The sequence below is a fragment of the Cebidichthys violaceus genome, unplaced genomic scaffold (assembly GCF_023349555.1).
Source record: "Cebidichthys violaceus isolate CVI_PGR_0920_01 unplaced genomic scaffold, fCebVio1.0.p SCAF_17, whole genome shotgun sequence".
Lineage (NCBI taxonomy): Eukaryota > Metazoa > Chordata > Actinopteri > Perciformes > Stichaeidae > Cebidichthys > Cebidichthys violaceus.
Genome location: NW_027176340.1, coordinates 5,434,203 through 5,456,855, shown reverse-complemented (window position 1 = coordinate 5,456,855; position 22,653 = coordinate 5,434,203). Strand labels below are relative to the sequence as shown.

The following is a 22,653-nucleotide window of genomic DNA, read 5'->3' as shown; positions in this document are numbered from 1 at the left end:
AACACACCTTGTTTGGTTTTTCTAGGTTACTGTGGGCGTCTATGATCCGTGTACTCTGTCTCAACATCCGGGCTGGCCTCTGAGAAATCTGCTGGTCCTCTTAGCCAGCCGATGGTAAGCCTTACGCGCGTGTGTGTGTGTGTGTGTGTGTGTGTGTGTGTGTGTGTGTGTGTGTGTGTGTGTGTGTGTGTGTGTGTGTGTGTGTGTGCTGTTAAAAGACAACCAAGTTCTCTTAAGGACTCAATGAGGGTCCTTAAAACACATGCTGTCTTTGCAAATTTCTATGAATGTTTTTCAGCTTACACTGATTACTTAATTCAGGCACCAAGCCACAGAGTAAAAGACAGGAAATCTCTGCTTAAGTAATTTCCTGACTCTGAAGTGTAGGCAACAGGTCATATAGGCATCGGTGCCAGGAGAGATGCAGATCCAAATGTAATCGTGTTCCTAAAATCAAAGCTGTTCTGTCACACCCAGAGTGAAAAACAACTGTTTGGCTGTTGCTTAGCCACGGTGGTGTTGTTAGAGTTTAGCCAAGATTTATAGATGGCAGCACTGGCTTGCAGAACATGACTGCTGCTGTTAAGATTGCAATACTTGTCTACAAAGCTGTAAATATTCATGATAAACTAGCTCCATTTTTCTCAATATCTTCGTCAATATCGTGTTAAAACAAAGGTCAGACTTTCCATTCAATTTATTTTGTGATCTAGTCATCCTCCTCTGCAGACATTTCAGTGTGACAACTCGCTTGCTGCCAAGAATATTCTATCCACCAAAGGATTTCCAATATTACTCAAAAAGGGATTTTTTTCCCTAAAAAAAAAAAAAATCACTTCACATACAATTCATGTGTGCATCAGGGACTGTGCTTGTGATTTTTGCACCCTTTCCAAATGGATACATCATTTTTTTGTGAATCTGACCATGCGGTTGCTACATTCAAATGAACATCAATGGCTGGTTTGATGGTCTTGTGTAAACACACAACTCCTGAAACCTAGTAAACAAAGTATTAAGCTAGCCACTGAATGCTCCTTTGCTCACCTAGTGTATATTGTCAATAATAATATTTCATAATACTTTAGGCTGTTGTTGATGTTGGTTACACAAGTTGAAGGAGGGGTCTGGTTGCAGGTAAATGGGAGGGAATTATGTAAAATTGCGTATTACATGCAAGTAAATAAATAACGCATGTGAGACTTTGTTAATAAAAATAACTTCTACTCTAAGCATTTTAATGTAAGAGCTCATAAATTGCTCATAAAATGTACCGACTCAAGTTGTTGCAGAGATGAAGGTGTTATGTGGAAGCTTGTGTGTGCTTTGCTGAGATTATATTTCATAGAAATATTTACAGAGGAAATATTTCAGTACACCAGTGAGGAATTGGTGCAAATTGTTGGATTAAATGTTGAGTAATAAATCTTAAGAATCAAGGTCTGAGAATATTCAAATATTTACACAAAGATTAAAAACAAGTGACTCAGTCTGCAGGTGTCTCTCGGTGATTTGAATCCCACGTCGGCTATAATTTAGCAATCAAGAGTTTATCTTGTGCAATGTTTTCAAAAACCCCGTACTGTAGCGAAAAGACTGATGCAATATTAGGAAAGTAGAAACGAAACTGTTAGCCAATGATGGAAGAACTGAGCTATCTACGGGGCCTAAAATAGTTTTGTTTGTAACAAACTCAGCCTCTTACTTACAGATGTGATTCATTCTTGATTTCAAACAAGGCTGTGAGCTTCCCATGTTATCATTGTAGCCAGTTTATCTAGCTGCAGACCAGGTTAGGAGATGTTTCCCTGGAATATTTAACCCAAAAAGTCTTTCTTCCTGCCGTTTATGACAAATCACTAATATTAACTAATATTAGACCATTTCTAAAGCATGCTGCTGGGCTTCTTAGTTATGAAGCATGTGTTTTCCTACAATCCAGGTAGACATTGTTGATTTTGATCAGGGTTATTAGTAGAAAACAATCTCCCAAGGAACTGCTTTTATATGCTTTACAGAGTGATAAAACCTTAAAGGATACACACAGACAGATATTATCAATATGTATACCAAGGACAAGGAAACAAAAGTGAATTCCCAGCTCAACTAAACAAATTTGTCTTCAGATTATTTGTTAAAAATGGATGAATAGTGGAAGGTGCAAACCTCAAATCAATCCGCATAAAGGCTGTTCTGTACTCGAGCGGCATGTAACTGATAATCTTTTCAAATTGATCGTAATCATTTCTGAAAACATTGTTACCTCACATCATCACGTTGTCTGAGAATATCAGTTAAATGTCGTTGCCTTTGGTGCTGCACGTTTAACTGCTACATTTCAGGTCCACAGTCAGTCATTATTTTGTCCCACTTTTTTCCCCCAGAGAGGATTTTTATTGCATAATTATGTTTCCGTTTAAACAATGAAATCCCATGTGGGCCAGTTTAGAAATAGTATCCTGTGATGCCAGAGGCTTATCAGCAGCAAATGCCTTAAGAAAGTTTAGCCCTCGGCTCTGTAGTCAGAGGCAGTTTTTGTCCAACACAAACCTCATCAATCTTGAGCTCGACTACTCTTTCAGTGTTAAACATAAACTGTTGATGCTGGCTGAGATTGGTGAAGATTGAGTTTCAATGTAGCCGCAATGTCTCGCCTATTCAGTTGTATCGCTGGACTTTGATTGTGTAATGTGACTGTGGTCATTTAGTACCATATTAGGGAAATGTGTTAGTGTATGTGTTGATCCCGTCTGTTGTTTCTTGTTTTAGAGAGAGAGAGCATATTCCATGTAAAATTGTATTTGGGATATTTTGATAGTCACGTATTTTTTTCTATTTCAAGCATACACACTGTGTGTGTGTGTGTGTGTGTGTGTGTGTGTGTGTGTGTGTGTGTGTGTGTGTGTGTGTGTGTGTGTGTGTGTGTGTGTGTTAATTTGCGTCGTCTCCCCTTGACTTGTGTGTTCGTGTCAGGGGCTCTAAGCTGGACACAGTGGAGGTGCTGTGTTTCAGGGACCGAACTCTGCAAGGAAGCCGCTCCATACAGCACAGTGTCATCTTCCAGATAAAACTGCCTGAGCTTCCCCCCAACTCAGGTAATTTCCTTTCCTTTTTGTGCGCTTCTGGTTGTGTCCGTCCACGTAACGGTGTGTAACACGTGCGCGTGTTGGTATGTCTTCATGTCTGTGTCTGTATGTGCATTTGTTCTTGTTCATCTGAATGCATGTGTGTGTGTGTGTGTGTGTGTGTGTGTGTGTGTGTGTGGTTATTGTAACTGAGCCATCAGTGCTCGCCTACTTTCCACTGAGACTTTCTGCTTCCCTTTCAAGCCGCACTAATCTCACACAGCTCCTTCATTATTCGTTGTATCTGTTGAATGAGGGGTGAAGGTAATTTAAATGGTAATAGCAGGACGGGAAAGGTGATAATGGTGTTTGTTGAGTTCAGAAGAAGTGTCTTTGTTTACAGAGTCTACCTCTTCAGCACATTGTGGCTTATGATTAACTCGCAGAATATGTATTCATGCAACAAAAAATTAATTTGGCTGTTTTGTTTGGTTTTGCATGGACAAAGTTGGTATTGTTTTGAAACGGATTAATCAATCTAGCTCAGCCCAATTTTTCAGATACACCAGGCTCAGTTTTTGCCACAACCAAAAAGAGTTCTACTCTTCAGAATGGAGAAATAAACTTCATGATAATTTAACATTCACATACCTCAGTCCAGAACCAATATTACACTGTATTTAATCCACGCAGGCTATTTAAATTGCCCACGTCCAGACAACTTTCACTGTTCAAATGAAACAACTGTTTCATGGTGTTCATTTGAGCAAATAAGTTGTAATACTTTGAGTCCAACTCTACACTTAAAATACAGCGTTCACTTCCTACCACTCTGCTCCTCCCTGACTCACTGGTGTTGGCCACAACACTCTGCTACACATCATACTGCTACAATAACATATTGCAGCTAACCTAATCCAGTTTTAAATGAATTAAGTAATTTAACTGTATGCTTTTTAATATTCAGAAGTTGGCTGGAATCAGAACTAATGTGAACAAACACAAACATCAACCAGTATCCTTAGCTAATACCTCTGGGAAGATGAAGTGGTAAAGAGAGTGAAGGCAGTGGTTGGTGGTCTTTTTGTGTTTATCTCACAGCGCCAGTCCCTGAATGCTTTAAATGTTGTAAAATGTTAAATGTTTTTCTCGTCAGTTCACTTCTGTTTGACATGCTGTCAACATTTTTCAGGGGGCCTATTTCTCCTCAGGAAGGTAGTAACAATGAAAACTGTTAACAATGAGGTTTGTGTATAATTCAGAATAAGTGGGACATTGTCCCTCAAAAGACTCCTAGCTGTCACATTTTCGGAATGTGTTTTCAATGCTGTGAATACTGTGAATTTCCATTTGCCACTATTGTGTTGGGATGGGGGGCGGAAATGTCAAAATCAGAACTTGAGCAGATAAACCAAATTTCTGCATTGCCAGATACCACTGTAGTGGTAGGTGAGAAACTGTCTTTTTGTAATTTGTGAGAATGAACACTTTTAAAGTTTTTAATGTTTCATTGTTTTTCCTGAAAATCACTTTTGGAGCAGGGGCATTTTATGCTTATTTGACACTGTTGATGTGTCTTTTTCACAGCATGTCTTAAGAGTGTAGGTTGGGAGAAGAACCCTAAAGGGGCCATGGGACCCAGGATGGTCAACCTCAGTGAGTGCATGGACCCTAAAAGGTAATAAACACAGTACACTGCAACTTTGTCACCCTAAGTTTGCACAACAAAGAGTGTCTTCAGTTGTCTCCATTGATTGTCTGCAGACTTGCGGAGTCATCGGTGGACCTGAATCTGAAGCTGATGAGATGGAGGCTGGTTCCTTCCCTGGACCTGGACAAGGTGGTCTCCACTAAGTGTCTTCTACTGGGAGCTGGGACTCTGGGCTGCAATGTAGCCAGGACTCTGATGGTAAGGATGGAAGGAGACATGGACACAAAGACACTGTGTTTTTAGTACTTAGCAAATTATGTAAAATGTTACATGACCAAAAAGGTATTAGGAGTGTAGTGTGATCTTTGCTGTTAATCTTTGTGTAATTAGCAGGTCCCTGTCTCGTACTTGCTGTACTAGTACCAGACATTTGACAGCAATGTGCCTCCATACTCATCAGAATCTATGAAGTGTTACAAATGAAGCGTCATAAATTGTTGCAGAAGATTGGTGTGAAACTCTGCATGCCAAGTGTCTTGAAGCTCAAAGTGCTGCAGTCTGTGACGTAATACCTCAACTGGTATCTGGTTGATGGGCTGGTTAAATTGTCATATTATTGTACATATGGTTACCATTGACATTCACAGAGAGCAATCAGTGAGCGCTTAGTCCGGATTTTGATTAGCTATTTAATGTCTTGGCAAATACAAGCTCAGTTGATTGTCAGTGACGCGCTACCTACTGTTGACAGAGTAAACATGTTCCACAGATTTAGTCGGCGTTGTACATGGCTCTGCAAAAGTGCCACTTATAAGGATCAACTTCCTTGATAGCTGTTATCTGTGCTGTTGCTTTCCAGGACAAGAAAGACATCAACCAAATTCATCTGCAGTCGTACAATCATTTTTTTTTAAAAGCTTGTCTCCGGAACAAACCATGAAATTTGTTTTATGCTTTAAATAAATTTGCCTCAGATTCTCAAAGAAGTTATTTTGGAATATATTTCCATCTACAGAGCAGCAACACAAACATGCGTCCCCTCTGATGTTTGTTATAATGTAGTGCTTTCCAGTAACCTTAAATTATCAACTTGTCAAAAGACTTTGTTTTTTCACGGAAGGCATATTTGTTTAGCTTCATAACGGTACAATTCAGGATCCCATGATTTTTATCCACAGATTTCCCATGAAGTTTATCCAATAACACTCATAACACAACATAATGATAATTTACATAAGAACCTACTGCCGCTCTCTGTGTTTACTGTAAGCCTGTTCCCCCAGCATCAAATGCATGTGCTTTTCACTGACCACATCCAAAAAAGCTGGGTCTCTGAAGGTTTTTAAGATATTTTTCATACACCACCACCTGCTAGTTAGAATACAATATTTTGTCCCTTTTTGAAGTAAATTGGACTTTAACTAAGTGACTACAGTATAGTGCTGTCAGAGTATTGCTGCCTGTCATGTCTATGCTTCTTTTTGTGCTCGTCAGTTTCTGGCCTGAGGGAACTTTAGTTAATGCCGGCCTGGTCTAATGTAATTGATATTGTGGCGAGACGTTGTGTTAACGGAGAGTGATGCTAATGAACAACAGCTAGAACAGCTTCGGGTTTTACTACCTGCATACTGATGATTACATTATTTCTAAATGAAAGTGGAATTGCAAGTATTGGGCACACTGGGTAAACAACCTCCCGCTCATTGACACGAAGACAATGAGTGACAATTTGAAATGCAGTATTTCAAAAACAATGGGATTTAAAATGATGAAACATGTTTCTCTTTTGTTCTCCAGGGATGGGGAGTGAGACACATCACATTTGTAGACAATGCGAAGATCTCGTACTCCAATCCGGTTCGGCAGCCGCTCTACGAGTTTGAAGACTGTCTCGGAGGAGGGAAGTTCAAAGCCATGGCAGCTGTTGATCGGCTCACCAAAATCTTTCCTGGTGTGGTGGGTACTTAAAATCCAAATATGATGTCCATGATGCGGAATGTGATCCCTCTTTGTATGCGAGGTCATCCATCATTTGCCCTCTGGAATTCTGATATATTAGCATCAGAAGTCTGTCCTCTGTTTTTCAGTTTTGATAAGTATTGTGGTTCTGTTGTTTTTTCACATTAGTGCAGCAGATTTCACTGCTCTACAACTGCGTTGAGGTTATAATCACATTTTTATTTATGGTCATATATCCGCATAATCGTATTCCTATTTGATTGGCCGTGTCTGAGATGTGATGGCCAAACCATGCAGAAAATGAAGAGTGATGTTTGCATATTAATGCAGGCAGTTTCATTACTTTGTTAATTAATGAGTGGGTGCTCCGGGGAAGATATTTTGCTGTCTTACTAAATGAAAAAGCAGCCCAACGGTCACAGCAGGGCTCTGTTTTGTTGCGAAAGCAACCATCTCTTATTAAGCTACTTGGGGAAAACAAAGACCGAATGCGTATTTATGATGTGAATCATGTGTGTACCAGTGTGCTGATGAGTGCATGTTTAGTTATGAAAGAAGATGTAGGCAGTTCATAAGAGGATGATTCACTTTCATTTTGCCTGCTCTCAGATGGCATTCAGGAAGTCTCAGAAGTTCAAATTCAGCAACTTATGCATGAAGTTACAGTCTTTGTATCTGCTTAGCAGTTATCAGGTCCTCCAGCTCAGTGGCTCACAGCCTTAAAGGAAGCAGTTCAACCAAAAGTGAATTTCTTTCTCTCTCAAATAGTTTAATTTGAACGATTTTTATGGCGAATACAGTACATCACTCCTAAAAAAAAGAAGAAGACTTTTATAAGGTATTAACTTAATGTTGTGTAATAGACATTTCCCCCCTCATCCCATTCATCATCTGGCAACCACTCCACTCTCAGGTGATGGGTCTGTTGTAAAATGATAAAAAAAAAAAAAATGTATATGCACTCTTACAATTTCTACTACATTTTACTATTCTACTCTTACTCCACTACATTCATTTGACAGCTGTAGTTACTTGTTACGTTTATAATTAAGATTTTAATAGATCATGCAACACATGAAATCAGTTTATAAAATTTGATGCATTGGTATCGATGACACTACCCTAATACAGCAGTTAAAATCGGCTCAACCTATTACAACATTAAAGTCCTGCATACATGTTGATGCATCAATGATAATTATCTAATAATATAACATTTCTGCAGAATGAGAGACTTTTGATACTTTCAGCACGTTGTGTAGACTAATACTTCTGTACTTCTACTTAAGTTCATTACTGCATGGAGACATTTTACCTGCCATTGAGTATTTCTAAAGAGGGATGTTGCTAATTTGCTGTATTATCTGAGTATTTCTTCCCCCAGTGCTGTGATACCAGGAGAAGGTATACTGCCTAAAAGTCGCTAACTGTGCAGGCAGCAGTTCTTTTGATCTTTTGAAGCATCACTTTGAAGTCTTATTCGAAGATTACACACATTCATTTTTAAATGCATATCGTAGTCCTCCTGTCCTGTATCGGGAAAGTAGAGCGCAGTCTGTTTAACAAAATGTTTGAACCCTCTGGACTTCGATACAAAGTTAGAGTGTCCCACACAAAAAGACCTGTGATGTCCTATTTACACACACACACACACACACACACACACACACACACACACACACACACACACACACACACACACACACACACACACACAAAAGTAATTGACATGTCATCAACTTTTATTTCCCAGTCTCTCTGTCTGCCCCTGTTATTTTCTGATTCCTTCTTATTGTTGTGGGAATAAAAAAGAAGGTAAAGAGCAAAGGCTTGACTATTGATGTGTTTTCATGACACCTGATGTCTGTCTAGACGTCCTGTTTGTTCACCCCCTATGCATCCATAGCTGAGGTCCTATTTTTTATCAGTGTGGGTGTGTGTGCTTTCTTCTCTCTCTCTTCCCGGCTTGTTTCCCTACAAACACAGAGGCATCAGGTGCCAGTGTGAAAGATAGAGAGAAATAGGAACACAGAGAGCTCAGAAATGCATCAGCTGAACCGAGAGGAGTCGGTTCACACAAGGTCACAATGTTGAAAAGGTTGTAAGCAGAATTCATATTTTGTCTGTGGACAAAAACTGTCTCTTGACATTTTCAGGATAGTCTGTGGTGTTGGCTCTTTTTTGTCTCCTTTAAATTTTGTCAACAGTGGGGTCAGAGCTGGTTGAAGATATCAACCGTGGCATTGTTGGATTGTCATGAAACGCTGTTTATCCATTCAGGAAAGGATTTTTCCACAGTCGGAATGATTTATGTTTGTCTTTCTTGGAGTCAAGTTGGAATATTATTCTCATCTCTGCAGCCTGAAATAACCTCATTAACACTTAGCAACGCTTGCGTCAAAGTGAAATGTAAATTCAAAACTTGGTTAACAGCTCCCACTCTCGACACATGGAGAGCGAAGGCAGTAGGTCCACTGATTTGGTAAAAGTGGCATTTCTTCTTGTTAAGATCTCGCACCTCTTTTTTTGACCTTCTCTGTCCCTCTCTTGATTGTAAAATTGCTCTTGACATTTTCATTTGCCTTGCTGTCAAGCCTGCATTGCCTGGAGAAAGTCACAGTAATAACTTTGGCACTGGATAATATAAGTCATAGAAGATTTGTTATGGAATCGGAAATGGCAATTCAGGGTTTCCTTTTCATACTTCCATACCATCGACGTATACAGGAGAGTCAAACTCCCACACACACACACACTGGCCTCAGGCCAGCTGTGGCGATGATGTGATGAAGCACAATCTGCCCTCACCTATCTGTCTTATTTGGTTTAGTTTGTTACGTTTTAAACATCTGGCTTCTCATACAGCAACTGATGATTTATTAAAAAGATTTTTCTGTTGTGTCAATCATGTTAAGATAGCACTGCCATTGCATCTTATACACTGTTGGAAATATTTTACGTAAGGGCTCGTTTTAGACAGCATTGAATTAAGTGTTTCTTGCATACACTCATGTTGCATCTGCAGGAAGGCAGCAGCTGATGTGCGCCATCTAGAGGCAAGGAACATAAACGCTTTTTGACACCTACAGGTGATGAGGTGTGGGTTTTTTATTTGGCAGTAAAAGTAACTTCCTAATATACTCAAACTTTAGAATTTGGATGTCCAGAAAGTCAGGTTCATAATTAATATTCTGTTATCACATTTTCATGCTGGCAGATGCACAGATATTGCAAAATGAAAACCAAAAATCATTGTACAAGAAAATTGGAAACAAAAAGGACTTTTTTCATGAAGTTTCTCAAATGTTTTTTTTTCTCTGCCTCTCTCTGTGTCCTCCTGCAGAATGCAGAGGGTTACAATATGAGCATCCCCATGCCCGGCCATCCAGTCAATTTCTCTGAGGCCACTCTTTCCCAGGCCCAGAGGGATGTCGAGCAGCTGGAGAAGCTCATTTCAGAACATGATGTGGTCTTCTTACTGATGGATACGAGGGAGAGCCGCTGGCTGCCTACAGTGATAGCGGCCAGCAAGAGGAAGGTAGGAAGAACACAACAGCCACACCGTCACTGACCAAAGTTATGTTTCGTGTTTACTGGATATTTAAATGAGGAAATTGTCTTATAATGTACCACCAGCCAAAACCACTGAGGCAGTTCTTCAAAAAAGACAAATATCTGGTGTGTTGCATCAATGTTGCACTGTGATCACAAATATAAACATGTTGTATGTACATTATTTCAATGGTAGTACTAAGGCTAGTTAAAGGAATGACGACTGAGGCGTTCCACACATCTGTTTGCTTAAAGGATCCACTGGACCGAGTAGAGACAAAATGCAGCTCTGTGGCCGCAGACATTTAGGACTTGTTTTTGTTTTACTTTAAGCTGGAACTTTTAAAATTGGAAGCAGTTTCAATTATCTTCCAGGAAATTGAATTTGCTCAATAATGTTGGCCACATCTTCTGTTTACCAGCTGGAATTCTATTAGTTGCCAGGCAACTTTAGGCTATTGAATGTTTCATTGCTTTTTAAAGCCTCCAGTGGTCTCACTCATGCAGCTTCTATATTGCTATATGCAGTTGAATGTTTTTTCGGACTGCTGATTAGGTTTTCTTGATGGCCTGCTCAGCTGAGAGGGTATTTGGCCATTTTGTGCTGTGGGGCTATTTTAGACTTCACCGCAAATTGGCTTCACAATTTATTTCCATTACTTCTCTGAGTGTCTAGATGCTTTCAACATTGTAAAGAGCCTATTAATGTTTTATGTCATTACTTTTTTAAATGATTCAACCCATTACATGCTTTTTGTTTCTGTAAAATGAGCCATTTAGTTAATTTGATTTGGTTGAAATGTGCTGTGTTTGTGTTTAGGAGGAATGGATCAAGCCAAAGTCTTTGCCACTGCTTTTTAAAAACATTTTTGCTGTCATGATTGCTGCCGTGGCTAAGTGGAGAGCAGGGCTGTCTTTCAATCAGAGGGTCAGAGGTTTGATCCCCGGCTAGTGTCATGTCACTGTGTCCTTGAGCAAGACACTTAACCCCAAAAATTGCTCCCGTAGCTGTGCCTGCGGTATATAGATAGATACTGAATTGCAAGTCGCTTTGGATAAAAGCGTCTGCTAAATGACTGTAATATAATGATTTACCATAATTGTTGTCTTTGACTCTCCAGCTGGTGGTTAACGCCGCTCTAGGCTTTGACACATTTGTCGTGATGCGCCACGGCCTGAAGACGGCCCCCGTCAGTCAGGGTGTTTCTGCAGGAGCAGACTCCTCCACTTCCTGTTCTTCTGCTTCCTCTTCGTCCTCCACATCGGCCGGCTCTGTCCCAGGATCCTCTCTGTTCTCCAACATACCAGGGCACAAGCTGGGCTGCTACTTCTGCAATGATGTCGTGGCACCAGGCGATGTGAGGAAAACACAAGCATGCGCTCAACTCATTAACTCACGTAATGCACTTAAAACAAAACACACTGCCAAAAAGGTAAAACATTTACGAATAAACACAAAGCAATTAGGTTTTTAGATATGTTTTCTTCAACCAACACTCATTTTTTAGTGCTTATTTTTATATTCAGAATGGGCCAAATGACTAGGTAAAGGTGTTGCTCATTATCATGACCCAACTCTGTAGTTCCCCTCAGCTCTGTGGAGCTTTTTAGTCTGTATTTGATTGTTGTTTTAGGTTCTCAGCCTGCAAACATCCCTGAAACCTTCTTTGCTGTCACAGCAGGCCGCCGTGTTCAGCAGAAAAGCAGTGATAAACCACCTGAATGCTACCTGACCAGCACCAAATGGTTTACAGAAGCACTTAGTGACTAGCTGGTGAACATAGTGAGGCATGTAGTATTTAGCGGGTAAGAGTCAGATATTTATGACAGAGCTCAAAGGAGAGTGAATATTGTACTTTTATTTGTCAGTTGTCCAGAAACTCAAAATGAATGCTAATATTAGAAGTTCATAATATTTGAATGTTGTTTAAAATAAAAAAAATCAATCAACATATTGATGCAGGTTTAAATTGTATGGTTTATGTCAGTGGTCCCCAACCACCGGGTCGCGGACCGGTACCGGTCTGTGGGTCATTTGGTACCGGGCCGAACAGAAAGAATAAATATTATATTATTTCCGTTGTATTGATTATCAGAGTCTGAAAGAATTTTTTTTTTTTAAAATGACCGGATTCTCTCGCAATTTCATCCGCCTGTGCTTCTTGACACATCAAGACGCTTGTCTCGGTCACGTGACACGTTACATCAAAAATTAAGCCCGCAAGCTACCGAAAATGATTAAAAAACTTTTGGAGAGCTTCTTTGCAAAGGAGAAAAGGCCCACTAAGGAGACAGAAGAAGAGCCTACAACTTCCAAGAAAAAGAAATCTTCATTTAACAGACAATGTCAGGAGTCTAATTAAATATCAGGAGTAATTCTGACGCGCCAAGCCCGCTCTGCATAATATGTGGCGACAGAGGAAGATCAGCTAGCTGGAGATTGTAAATGACGGTGGCCTTAAAAGTATGTTTGAGACAACAACTCTGCTGGTGTTTTGAATTAAAACCAAGGCTGAATATCCTGAGATCGCCACAAAAGCACTGAAAACCCTGCTTCCATTTCCAACATCCTATCTTTGTGAAGCGGCATTTTCTGTAGTGACAGCAATCAAAACAAAATTTCAGAAGTAGACTGGACATAAGGAGCACACTTCGGGCGTCATTGTCTCCCATTACCCGCAGATGGGACCGTCTCGTTGCAGAGAAACGAGCTCAGAGCTCCCACTGATTCAGTGTTATTGTGAGTTGTATTTTGTATGCATTTCATATTTGTTTTCATGCCGATCGTATCATTTTATTTTGTCGTGTTTATCCGCCACACCTTGAAGGCTGGTCCGTGAAAATATTGTCTTACATGAAACCGCTCCGTGGTGCAAAAAAGGTTGGGGACCGCTGGTTTATGTGATTCTTTTTTTGGGGGAGATTTTATGATCATTGTCATAAGCTGAAAACATTGTAGCATTTTGAAATGCTATGTTTGATCAAAGAAGGAGGGAGATGTATGACGCATCCTTTGTCTCGCCATTCCCATTGTGTGTCCTGTGTCCATTTTTGTACCCTTCGTGACACTCTTTGTTTCTCACTCTTTGTTTCTCTCTCGTTGGTCTTCTTTTCCCTTCATGACCTTTTGATATTTATGAAAGCAATCCATCAGCTATTGAAGGCAGCAGCCTATTGTTGGAAATTGTGCTATTCAGCTCTCCTAAAAATGCCATATGGCTCCATCCTGCTGTCACAGGTTTTAGTGATGTTAACATTTGAATTAGAGCCACAGCTTCCTTTCACAAAAGTTGAGTTTGCTGAATGAATGAATAGAACGTTGTAGATAATATAATACGTACACAAGTTGTTTTGGATTGAAGAAAAATGGTACATATCCAACTTATTGTGAAACACACGCAGTCTGTCACTACAGTGTCATTGATCAGCTGTTATTGTTTGTAGCCATGCTCATGGTGTAGCTCTGTGGATCTCAGTTAGCTGGTCCATCCATCCGTGTTTCCATCTGTTGGTTTGTTGATCCAGCCAATATCCAGACGACTATTAGATGAAGTGTCATGTAATTTAGTACAGACATGAATGGGCCCAATTATGAAAATAGTATGGCATCATTAAATGTCACTTAACTGAAAGCCACTGTGTGGCAAATAGTCTGCGATCAAGCAATTTAGTCATTAATTGCTCCCTCAACCTATGTCACTCTGAATAACAGCATCATCTTGACCCATTCGGGGTAAAATTGAACAATTGTATACCTTCTAAAACACATTTGATTGGTGTTAATCATCTTCTCTTCATTCCTTATTTCAGAAGTAACTCTCATTTTTGTCTTTTTGTTGCAAACAGTCGACCAGGGATCGGACTCTGGATCAGCAGTGCACAGTGAGCAGACCAGGCCTGGCCATGATTGCTGGAGCCCTGGCTGTGGAGATGATGGTGTCCATTCTGCAGCACAGTGAAGGGTAAGCACAGCAGACTTACACAAGTTATGTAGGCCAATTATAAGAAATAGTAAGAACTAATGAAATTGATTGAACGAAAGGAAAATGTTGCACTTGGATTTAAGGTTATCTCTGATGACGGCTCCATTGTTAAATCTATGTTATGCACAAAAAGAACGTTTCATGTCATCAAGACAACATGAAAACAGCTCTGATCCTTCATGGTGAGCCTCAGCCTGGCTTATCCTATTGCCGGGACGATTTTTCGAACTAAAACGCATAAAAATCAGAATCCAATAAAAGATCCTTGCAAAGACCTTCAGAGGTCTGTCAGGTCAGACACTCGCCTACCTTAGTGAGCCTCTCGGTGTGTTGGGAACCTCACTCCAGGTTAAAGCTAAAGGAGATTGTGCCTTTGATGTCGTGGCTCCTCAACTGTCAGTAAACTTTACTTGCTTACTTTTGCTTTTTGATGGAGCAACCCTGAAGCTGAGGTCTTACTGCACCGCAGATAGTGCCTTTTTCATTTGGTTGTGGCACAGCACCACGAGTGAACTGTACTTTAGCCCAAGAGGCTGTGATCGCTGCAGAAGCGTTGTTGCAATTTATAATCCATCTCTCACTTTTATTCCTCAAAAGCTTGAACACTGTAATTCAGTCAGCTCTCAAGTTCTCTCAATCTGTACTCGCTCGCTATTTTTTTGACTCTTAAAAGTTTTTTTTTGTTTGTTTTTTTCAATTTCAAACACTGATGGGGATGTTTTCGTGCTTATTAAGTGTGCACAGATTTGTCTTTGTGTAAATGTAATTGTGTGTGCCTGTTTGGTTGAAAGTCGTACTAAAGTGGCTGCTTGCTGGGCCTGATAAGACGGCCATTTTCTCTCAGAGTGTTTTGAGATGTTATAAGCCGTTACAGAGCTGCTCTGCCTTTCCTGGATAAAGAGCTTAGAAAGCAAAGAAGGGAAAGAGAGTTCTGATGTACACTCTGTACCTCTATGGTTGTGTAACTGCTTCCTTTACAACAAGATCTCCCTCTCTTGCATCTGCCCTCTCTGTGTCCTTGTTTTTCACATCATAGCTGTATATTTCTTTCTTTTAAACCTGCTTTCCGACATCTCTTTATCCTTTTCAAGGCCCTTATGCCAGCGTTCATATGAACAACCAAGGGCTTTAGAAGATTGTCACGTAAGGATTCATGTTGCAGCAGTTTGACAGACATTTCAAATGTGCAGAACTAAACTGAGCTCAGTGTGAGACTTGATATTTTCCTCATTGTTATCCACAGAGAGTCAAATCTTTTAAACCTGGCTAGATTTACTGGCAAGCAGTAGCTCTCAGATCTCATGGAAAATGTAAAACTTTTAAAATGTTCAAGCAAATGGGATCTCTTAGTTCTCAATATAGGCTACAAACTTCACAGTCTTGTGACATTACATTTTCTGTGTAGATTTGCTACAACCCTGTATAATAAAACAAATCCGCGTCACGCATTGGGGTTATTTGATGTTGTGTTTGGCTAGTGCCTGACATATAATGTGTAATATTGTGGAGATTTAACACTTTTTTTCCCCTCTTTCAGTCAATTTTTTTTTTAAAAGTATTTCATTTTCTCGCCCTCTCTCTCCTCCCCCAGAGGCTACGCAGTGGCAAGCAGCAGTGACGACAGAATGAATGAACCTCCCACCTCTCTGGGTCTAGTGCCACATCAGGTCAGCCACTCAAACTCACTCACATGCATCATGCACTTGTTTTATACTGAGGACACTCTATGCTGTTTGTCCATTTACCTCCATCAGCCTGCCCCTCCAAAATTGTGCCTGTGTCCGCATATCTATGTGTAATTATAAGCCTTAAAATCTTAAATGGCATATTTCTCTCTGTTCTTGTGCATCTTCAAAATAGTGCTGAACATACCCGGCGTCTGCATTAGTTACACAATTACAAGTTTATGCAATCTAATACAACAACACAATCTGCTCCAAATTCTACGTCTATGGAGATAACTCTCTGACAGTGTCAATCCAATCTGAATATCAAATTGAATGCATTACTTTTAGAAAATTGTTAATTTTGCAAAGTAGTCTTCAAAGTGCTTAACAAACACAAATATGAAAGCAGTGGCCATACAGACCAGTAACTGCAATGGACTGGACTATTTAACCAATAATAACACATTAAAGTCATTTTAAACAATAGCATACACATTGATAAATGATTACATAAAGCAGTCGCGTCATTTCACGGCATAAAAAAATATAATGCAGATTATTTTAATTAGCCACAGGGTTAGCATCTCTGATGGATACTGAAAGTGTTCCTGTAGAATGGTGAGTGAAGCGCTGCTGCTTCTTCCTTTTTTTAAATAATTGGACCAGACAAGAGTGTGCTTCCTGAGATTGCAAAACCCTCAATGACATACATATATATATATATATATATATATATATATATATATATCGGGTATCGAATGGTTAAAAGGTACATGTTACAAGCCCATGAAGTACTCAACCAGATATTGCTGAAGGAGGCTGGAATGTTGTGGCCTTGGTTACACGTCAAGCGTTATGAGCAAGCTGCACAATATCTAAATGCTTACAATAGTAATAGTTACAGGTAGTCGAGCATTAGCAGCTGGCAGATTAGAGAGCCACAGTCACAGACCCTATTGTTTTCTCCCCTGCTTTGTTCCTTATCTGAATAATAACACAAAATGTGCTTTGACTGTGTTTTTACTGCCGTCAATTTAAGCATTAAAAAAGCGTTAAGTTGCCCAACACTAATTTCTGTACATAGTAGGTTCTATTATTGTCATTTTAATGGTCACTTGATGTGTTTTAAAATGTAACATCAAACATGAACACGAGACAAGATTATTAATGAAGAGACTCTACATACCCTAAAATGTTAACAATTAAGAGAAGATTCAGCTTGTCTGACCATAAACAAGAATCTTACTAACTGCGAGATGAAGACATTTTGTAATATGCTCTGCAGCTGTGCATGTCTTTGTGTGTGTGTATGTATATATATGTATATATATATGTATATATATATATATATATATATATATATATATGTATATATATATATATATATATATATATATATATATATATATATATATATGTATATATCTTCTTACCATCTTCTTACCATCGTTTCTTACCATCGTTTTTGTGTGTAACTCCATTTATTTTTTTGAGTGATAAGAGCCACCGACAGTTCTGTGGAGTGGCTACTGTGTTTTTTTATAAGTCCTCTCCTCAAGTCTCTGGATGGGGATTGGATTGGATTTATGAATGTAGTCACTCAATTAAAAGTCAATTCACTTTTATTCATTCCTAATAGTCTATGGTCTAATAGTCTAAAGATTGTGTTTCACTAATCGATTAGTTGGTTTGACATGAAAAAAATCTGTCCAAACATGAGTGTGAATAGTATGTGGTCAGTGAAGTGTGATTACCATGGACCAAAAACACAGACAAAAAAATCAATACACAATTTCTTAGTTGACAAGACCTGAAGGGCATCTCTATTAAAACACTAGTTTCAAGTCTGTTTTTAAAAGAATATTTTCCCAAGAATATTCTGCAGCCTTCCAAGCAGTGCCCTTTTTCTTACTGACTGTTGTCACATACTCAAGTATCTCACCCACCCCATTTGCATCATCATCAGTATTCATCACCCTGAGAATCTGAATTTCTGCCATTTGCTTGACACCTCCGCCGCTCGTGGTATTTCAACCAAATAATCCAGAGAAAAGTGGAATGCAAATGGGTTGGTGGGTGTGGGTGTGGGTGGGTGGGTGTAAATGATTGCATGGTTGTGTGTGTGTGTGTGTGTGTGTGTGCGTGCATCCAGTTTTGTATTATGCCTGTCCCTCCAGCTGTCTGCTGCCAATACAACACCCTGCAGATGTAGTTTGAGGCTCTTTTTTTCCGTGGTTCCACAGTGACAGCTTATGGTGCTTTACAGAAACTACATGATGTTGTTTTTATTTACAAGTGTCTGAATGACAAATGACATTTTGGAGTGCTGTAAACCTTTTACTCATATAGCCCAAAATCACAAATTTGCCTCAAAGGGCATTAAAAACACCCCTCTATCTTTAGATGGAAAATCTCCCCCCAAAATCCTCTTAGTGAGCAAACATAATGGCACCAGGACAGACAGACATGCAATATCTGTCATTTACAGAAATTAAATTTTTATAAATGGTCGACAGACACTAGCTGGAAACACATTTTATGTATTCACTATGCTGGACTCCTTAACTCAATATAAGGGAGGACATAATGTGATATGTAGAATTGTCATAGCAGTTTGAATGTGTTTTGTTTGTGTCATATGTGTAACTGTATTAACCTGGATGTAAATATCTTGAACGGAACTTTATTTTCCATAATGTATTTAATTGTAAACTGACAATAAAGTTTTATGCTATCATATATACGATGCTATGAAGGCTATGCAGTTTTATGTAATGCTGCTAGTTCAAGTCCATCTTACTCACCCATTGGTCTGACTCACTCATGCACTCTCCCCTCCGTTTGTTAATTCATCCACTGGACATGTCTGCCTCCCCAGTTGTCCTCTCACATTCATGTTGTATTTATACAGCCTGTTTCTGCAGGTAATATTTCAATCCATCCGTGCCTTTTTATTGTACATCCTTGAATGTGCTGTTTTAGTTGAAATAGTCAGCACATAGATGGGGAGATATAAAAGACAAGAAGAAATTAGGAAAAAATTAAAGCTGCAAGCAGCATTGATTGGGCCCTCGCATCTTCACGCATGTAGAGGGTACTGGCAGGACTCTGGTTGATGTGGCCATTCAGTTCTGTGACCATCATACACTGCATGCACGAGTTAGACGCTATTCCCTGTTGTACAAATGCCGTAGCCAGGTAATTTTGTCAGGTCTTAAGACTCGAATGTTTTGAGTGTATCTCCAAATACAATCCTAAATCCAAGCTTGTAAAGATTGACAAAAAGATCATTGTTTGTGAATATGCTTTAGTGTAACATAACAGACTGTCAAAGTAAATGCAGGTCTCAAAACCGACTGTTTGTTTGTGCAGGTAGCTCTGACAATCATTGCTGAGTGACTCAAAGCGGGAACAGTCCAGGAGAAATGGCCGAACGTTTTCTGGTGGTGTGGCCAGGAATATTTAATAAGTTCATTGTTTGGACAGCTGTAATTTTAGAATCCTGCTTACAGCCATGGTTGCCAGAAGGTGGCGCTATGAGCTAATATTGGCATGCTGAAGTTCTAAAGCCATGACAGTCATCAAGCATGTCAAGTTTGGAACAGTTTTGAAAAAGTACAGTCGAGTTACAACAGCTTGATGTATGCTCGCGAACCATGTAAAATGGCCGCCACACCACGTTCTCAACATTCCATGAAACCTCAAGCTTGCTATAGCTTTCAATCACTAAGGTCTTTAGATTGTTCTGACCAAATTCTAAGTTGATCTGATTAATTCCATAGGAGGAGTTCGTTAAAGTAGAGCGCCTGGAAATTGCAAAAACCACACGAAAAATTCATACTAAATTAAAAATGGCTGATTTCTGGTTGGGTTTAGGGCATGGCCCCAAGAGACTTTTATTTAAGTCCACATGTGATACATGTGCCTACCAAATTTTGTTAATCTATGTGAAACATACTGCGACGGCTGCTTTGTCAAAATTTTGTAGGGGGCGCTATTGAGCCAATTTGCCATTCTGAACGAATAAAATCATATTATATAACAACATTTTTGGCATTAAATTTGTGTGCCAAGTTCGCTTACGTTTTGAGCATTTTTAGCCTCTCAAAATTACCTTCGTTTTTCACGGTGAAGACTGCGTCGCAACGGCGTTCGACGAAACATCAAAATCTTCATGAACTGGCATTATGAACTTCTTACATTTGTGTGGAACTAATTTGATGTTGATCTGATTTATCTACTAAGAGAAACAAGCCAAAGTATAAATACTTTAATTTACCGTTGCCAGTAGGTGGCGCTATGACTATGATTCAAAATTGGCTTGCAGATGTCTTCAGGCCTGGAGTCTAATCAAACATCGAAGGCGAAGGATCGAAAATCGCTGAGCCGCTACGTCGCCACCCTTCGACAACTTCTTACAATCTTCACAATGAAGCATTATCAAGGTCTTAAGACTTTTCTGACAACATTTGAGAGGGATCTGAATAATCTGTGAAGAGCAGGATGTCAAAGTACAAAACCTATAACTTCCTGTTGCCACTAGGTGGTGCTATTACTATGATTCTAAATTGTCATATACAGTTGTGGTCAAAAGTTTACATACACTTGTAAAGAACATAATGTCATGGCTCTCTTGAGTTTCCAGTTATTTCTACAACTCTGATTTTTCTCTGATAGAGTGATTGGAACAGATACTTCTTTGTCACAAAAAACATTCATGAAGTTTGGTTCTTTCATGACTTTATTATGGGTTAACAGAAAAAGTGACAAAATCTGCTGGGTCAAAAATATACATACAGCAACATGAATTAGCAATTTTGGTGACTTAGAAAGTTGTGTCAATGAAATGAGCTTCATAGCATGGCCTCTTAACTTCTTGTGAGTGATTATGAGTGACTACAGCTGGTGACTTCTCTGAGGCCATTTAAATAGGGCTCATTGGATACAAACGCTCACAAACGCTACAATGGGGAAGTCAAAGGAGCTAGCATGGATCTGAAAAAGCGAATCATTGACTTGAACAAGTCAGGAAAGTCACTTGGAGCCATTTCAAAGCAGCTGCAGGTCCCAAGAGCAACAGTGCAAACAATTGTTTGTAAGTATAAAGTGCATGGCACTGTTTTGTCACTGCCACGATCAGGAAGAAAACGCAAGCTATCACCTGCTGCTAAGAGAGAATTGGTCAGGAGGGTGAAGAGTCAACCGAGAACCACCAAAAAGCAGATGTGCCAAGAATTAGAAGCTGCTGGAACACAGGTGTCAGTGTCCACAGTCAAGCGTGTTTTGCATCTCCATGGACTGAGAGGCTGCTGTGCAAGAAGGAAGCCCTTGCTCCAAAAGCGGCACCTTAAGGCTCGACTGAAGTTTGCTGCTGATCACATGGACAAAGATAAGACCTTCTGGAGGAAAGTTCTGTGGTCAGACGAAACAAAAATCGAGCTGTTTGGACACAATGCCCAGCAATATGTTTGGACGAGAAAAGGTGAGGCCTTTAACCCCAAGAACACCATGCCTACCGTCAAGCACGGTGGTGGTAGTATTATGCTGTGGGGCTGTTTTGCTGCCAATGGAACTGGTGCTTTACAGAGTGTAAATGGGATAATGAAGAAGGAGGATTACCTTTCAAATTCTTCAACATAACCTAAAATCATCAGCCCGAAGGTTGGGTCTTGGGCACAGTTGGGTGTTCCAACAGGACAATGACCCCAAACACACATCAAAAGTGGTAATGGAATGGCTAAATCAGGCTAGAATTAGGGTTTTAGAATGGCCTTCCCAAAGTCCTGACTTAAATCCCATTGAGAACATGTGGACAATGCTGAAGAAACAAGTCCATGTCAGAAAGCCATCAAATTTAACTGAACTGCACCAATTCTGTCAAGAGGAGTGGTCAAAGATTCAACGAGAAGCTTGCCAGAAGCTTGTGGATGGCTACCAAAAGCGCCTAATTGAAGTGAAAATGGCCAAGGGACATGTAACCAAATATTAGCACTGCTGTATGTATATTTTTGACCCAGCAGATTTGATCACTTTTTCTGTTAACCCATAATAAAGTCATGAAAGAACCAAACTTCATGAATGTTTTTTGTGACAAAGAAGTATCTGTTCCAATCACTCTATCAGAGAAAAATCAGAGTTGTAGAAATAACGGGGAAACTCAAGAGAGCCATGACATTATGTTCTTTACAAGTGTATGTAAACTTTTGACCACAACTGTAGATGTGTTCAGGGTCAGGATGTTATGACATATGAGAGATTTGGAGCAGATTAGACAATGTACGGCCGAGTTACAACAACTTCTTTTTTCATGGCGAATGGTGTTTTTTTTGCCGCCACGGATACATAGTTTGATAACTTTTTGATCTTTGAGTAACTTTTCACTGTCAAGGTCTCAAGAGCATACTGACCGAATCTGAAGGCAATCGGGATAAATCTCTAGGAGGAGTTCGTTACAGTATGGCGCCTTGAAACGGTCCAAAAACTTCATAAAATTAAAAATGGCCGACTTCCTGTTTGGTTTAGGATATACCTCCTTTTAACTTTTTTATACGTCCCATCACGTTCCACATACCTACCAAATTTCATACAGCTAGGTGAAACCCAAAGTTGGGGCTACTCTATAGGGGGCGCTATTGAGCCAATATGTCACCCCAATAATACTGAAATTTTCACCACGACTGAATTTTGTGCCAAATTTAAAAAAAATTCCCATTTTCCCAAGCACCTCCTTTTTGCGATGAAACTGGTACGATAATAATAATAATAATAAACATTAG

General features: G+C 39.7%; 1 protein-coding gene across 3 annotated transcripts in view; it reads left to right on the top strand.

Moving 5' to 3' along the window:
* Positions 1-22,653, top strand: part of atg7 (ATG7 autophagy related 7 homolog (S. cerevisiae)) — a 57,689-nt gene that overhangs the window by 4,224 nt on the left and 30,812 nt on the right. For all 3 annotated transcript variants that reach the window (XM_068712306.1, XM_068712304.1, XM_068712305.1), the window contains exons 8-16: positions 26-114; positions 2,974-3,095; positions 4,653-4,743; positions 4,830-4,974; positions 6,514-6,672; positions 10,019-10,213; positions 11,349-11,585; positions 14,074-14,189; positions 15,802-15,877. In XM_068712306.1, coding sequence (XP_068568407.1) covers positions 26-114; positions 2,974-3,095; positions 4,653-4,743; positions 4,830-4,974; positions 6,514-6,672; positions 10,019-10,213; positions 11,349-11,585; positions 14,074-14,189; positions 15,802-15,877 — 1,230 coding nt within the window. The remainder of the gene's footprint in view (positions 1-25; positions 115-2,973; positions 3,096-4,652; positions 4,744-4,829; positions 4,975-6,513; positions 6,673-10,018; positions 10,214-11,348; positions 11,586-14,073; positions 14,190-15,801; positions 15,878-22,653) is intronic.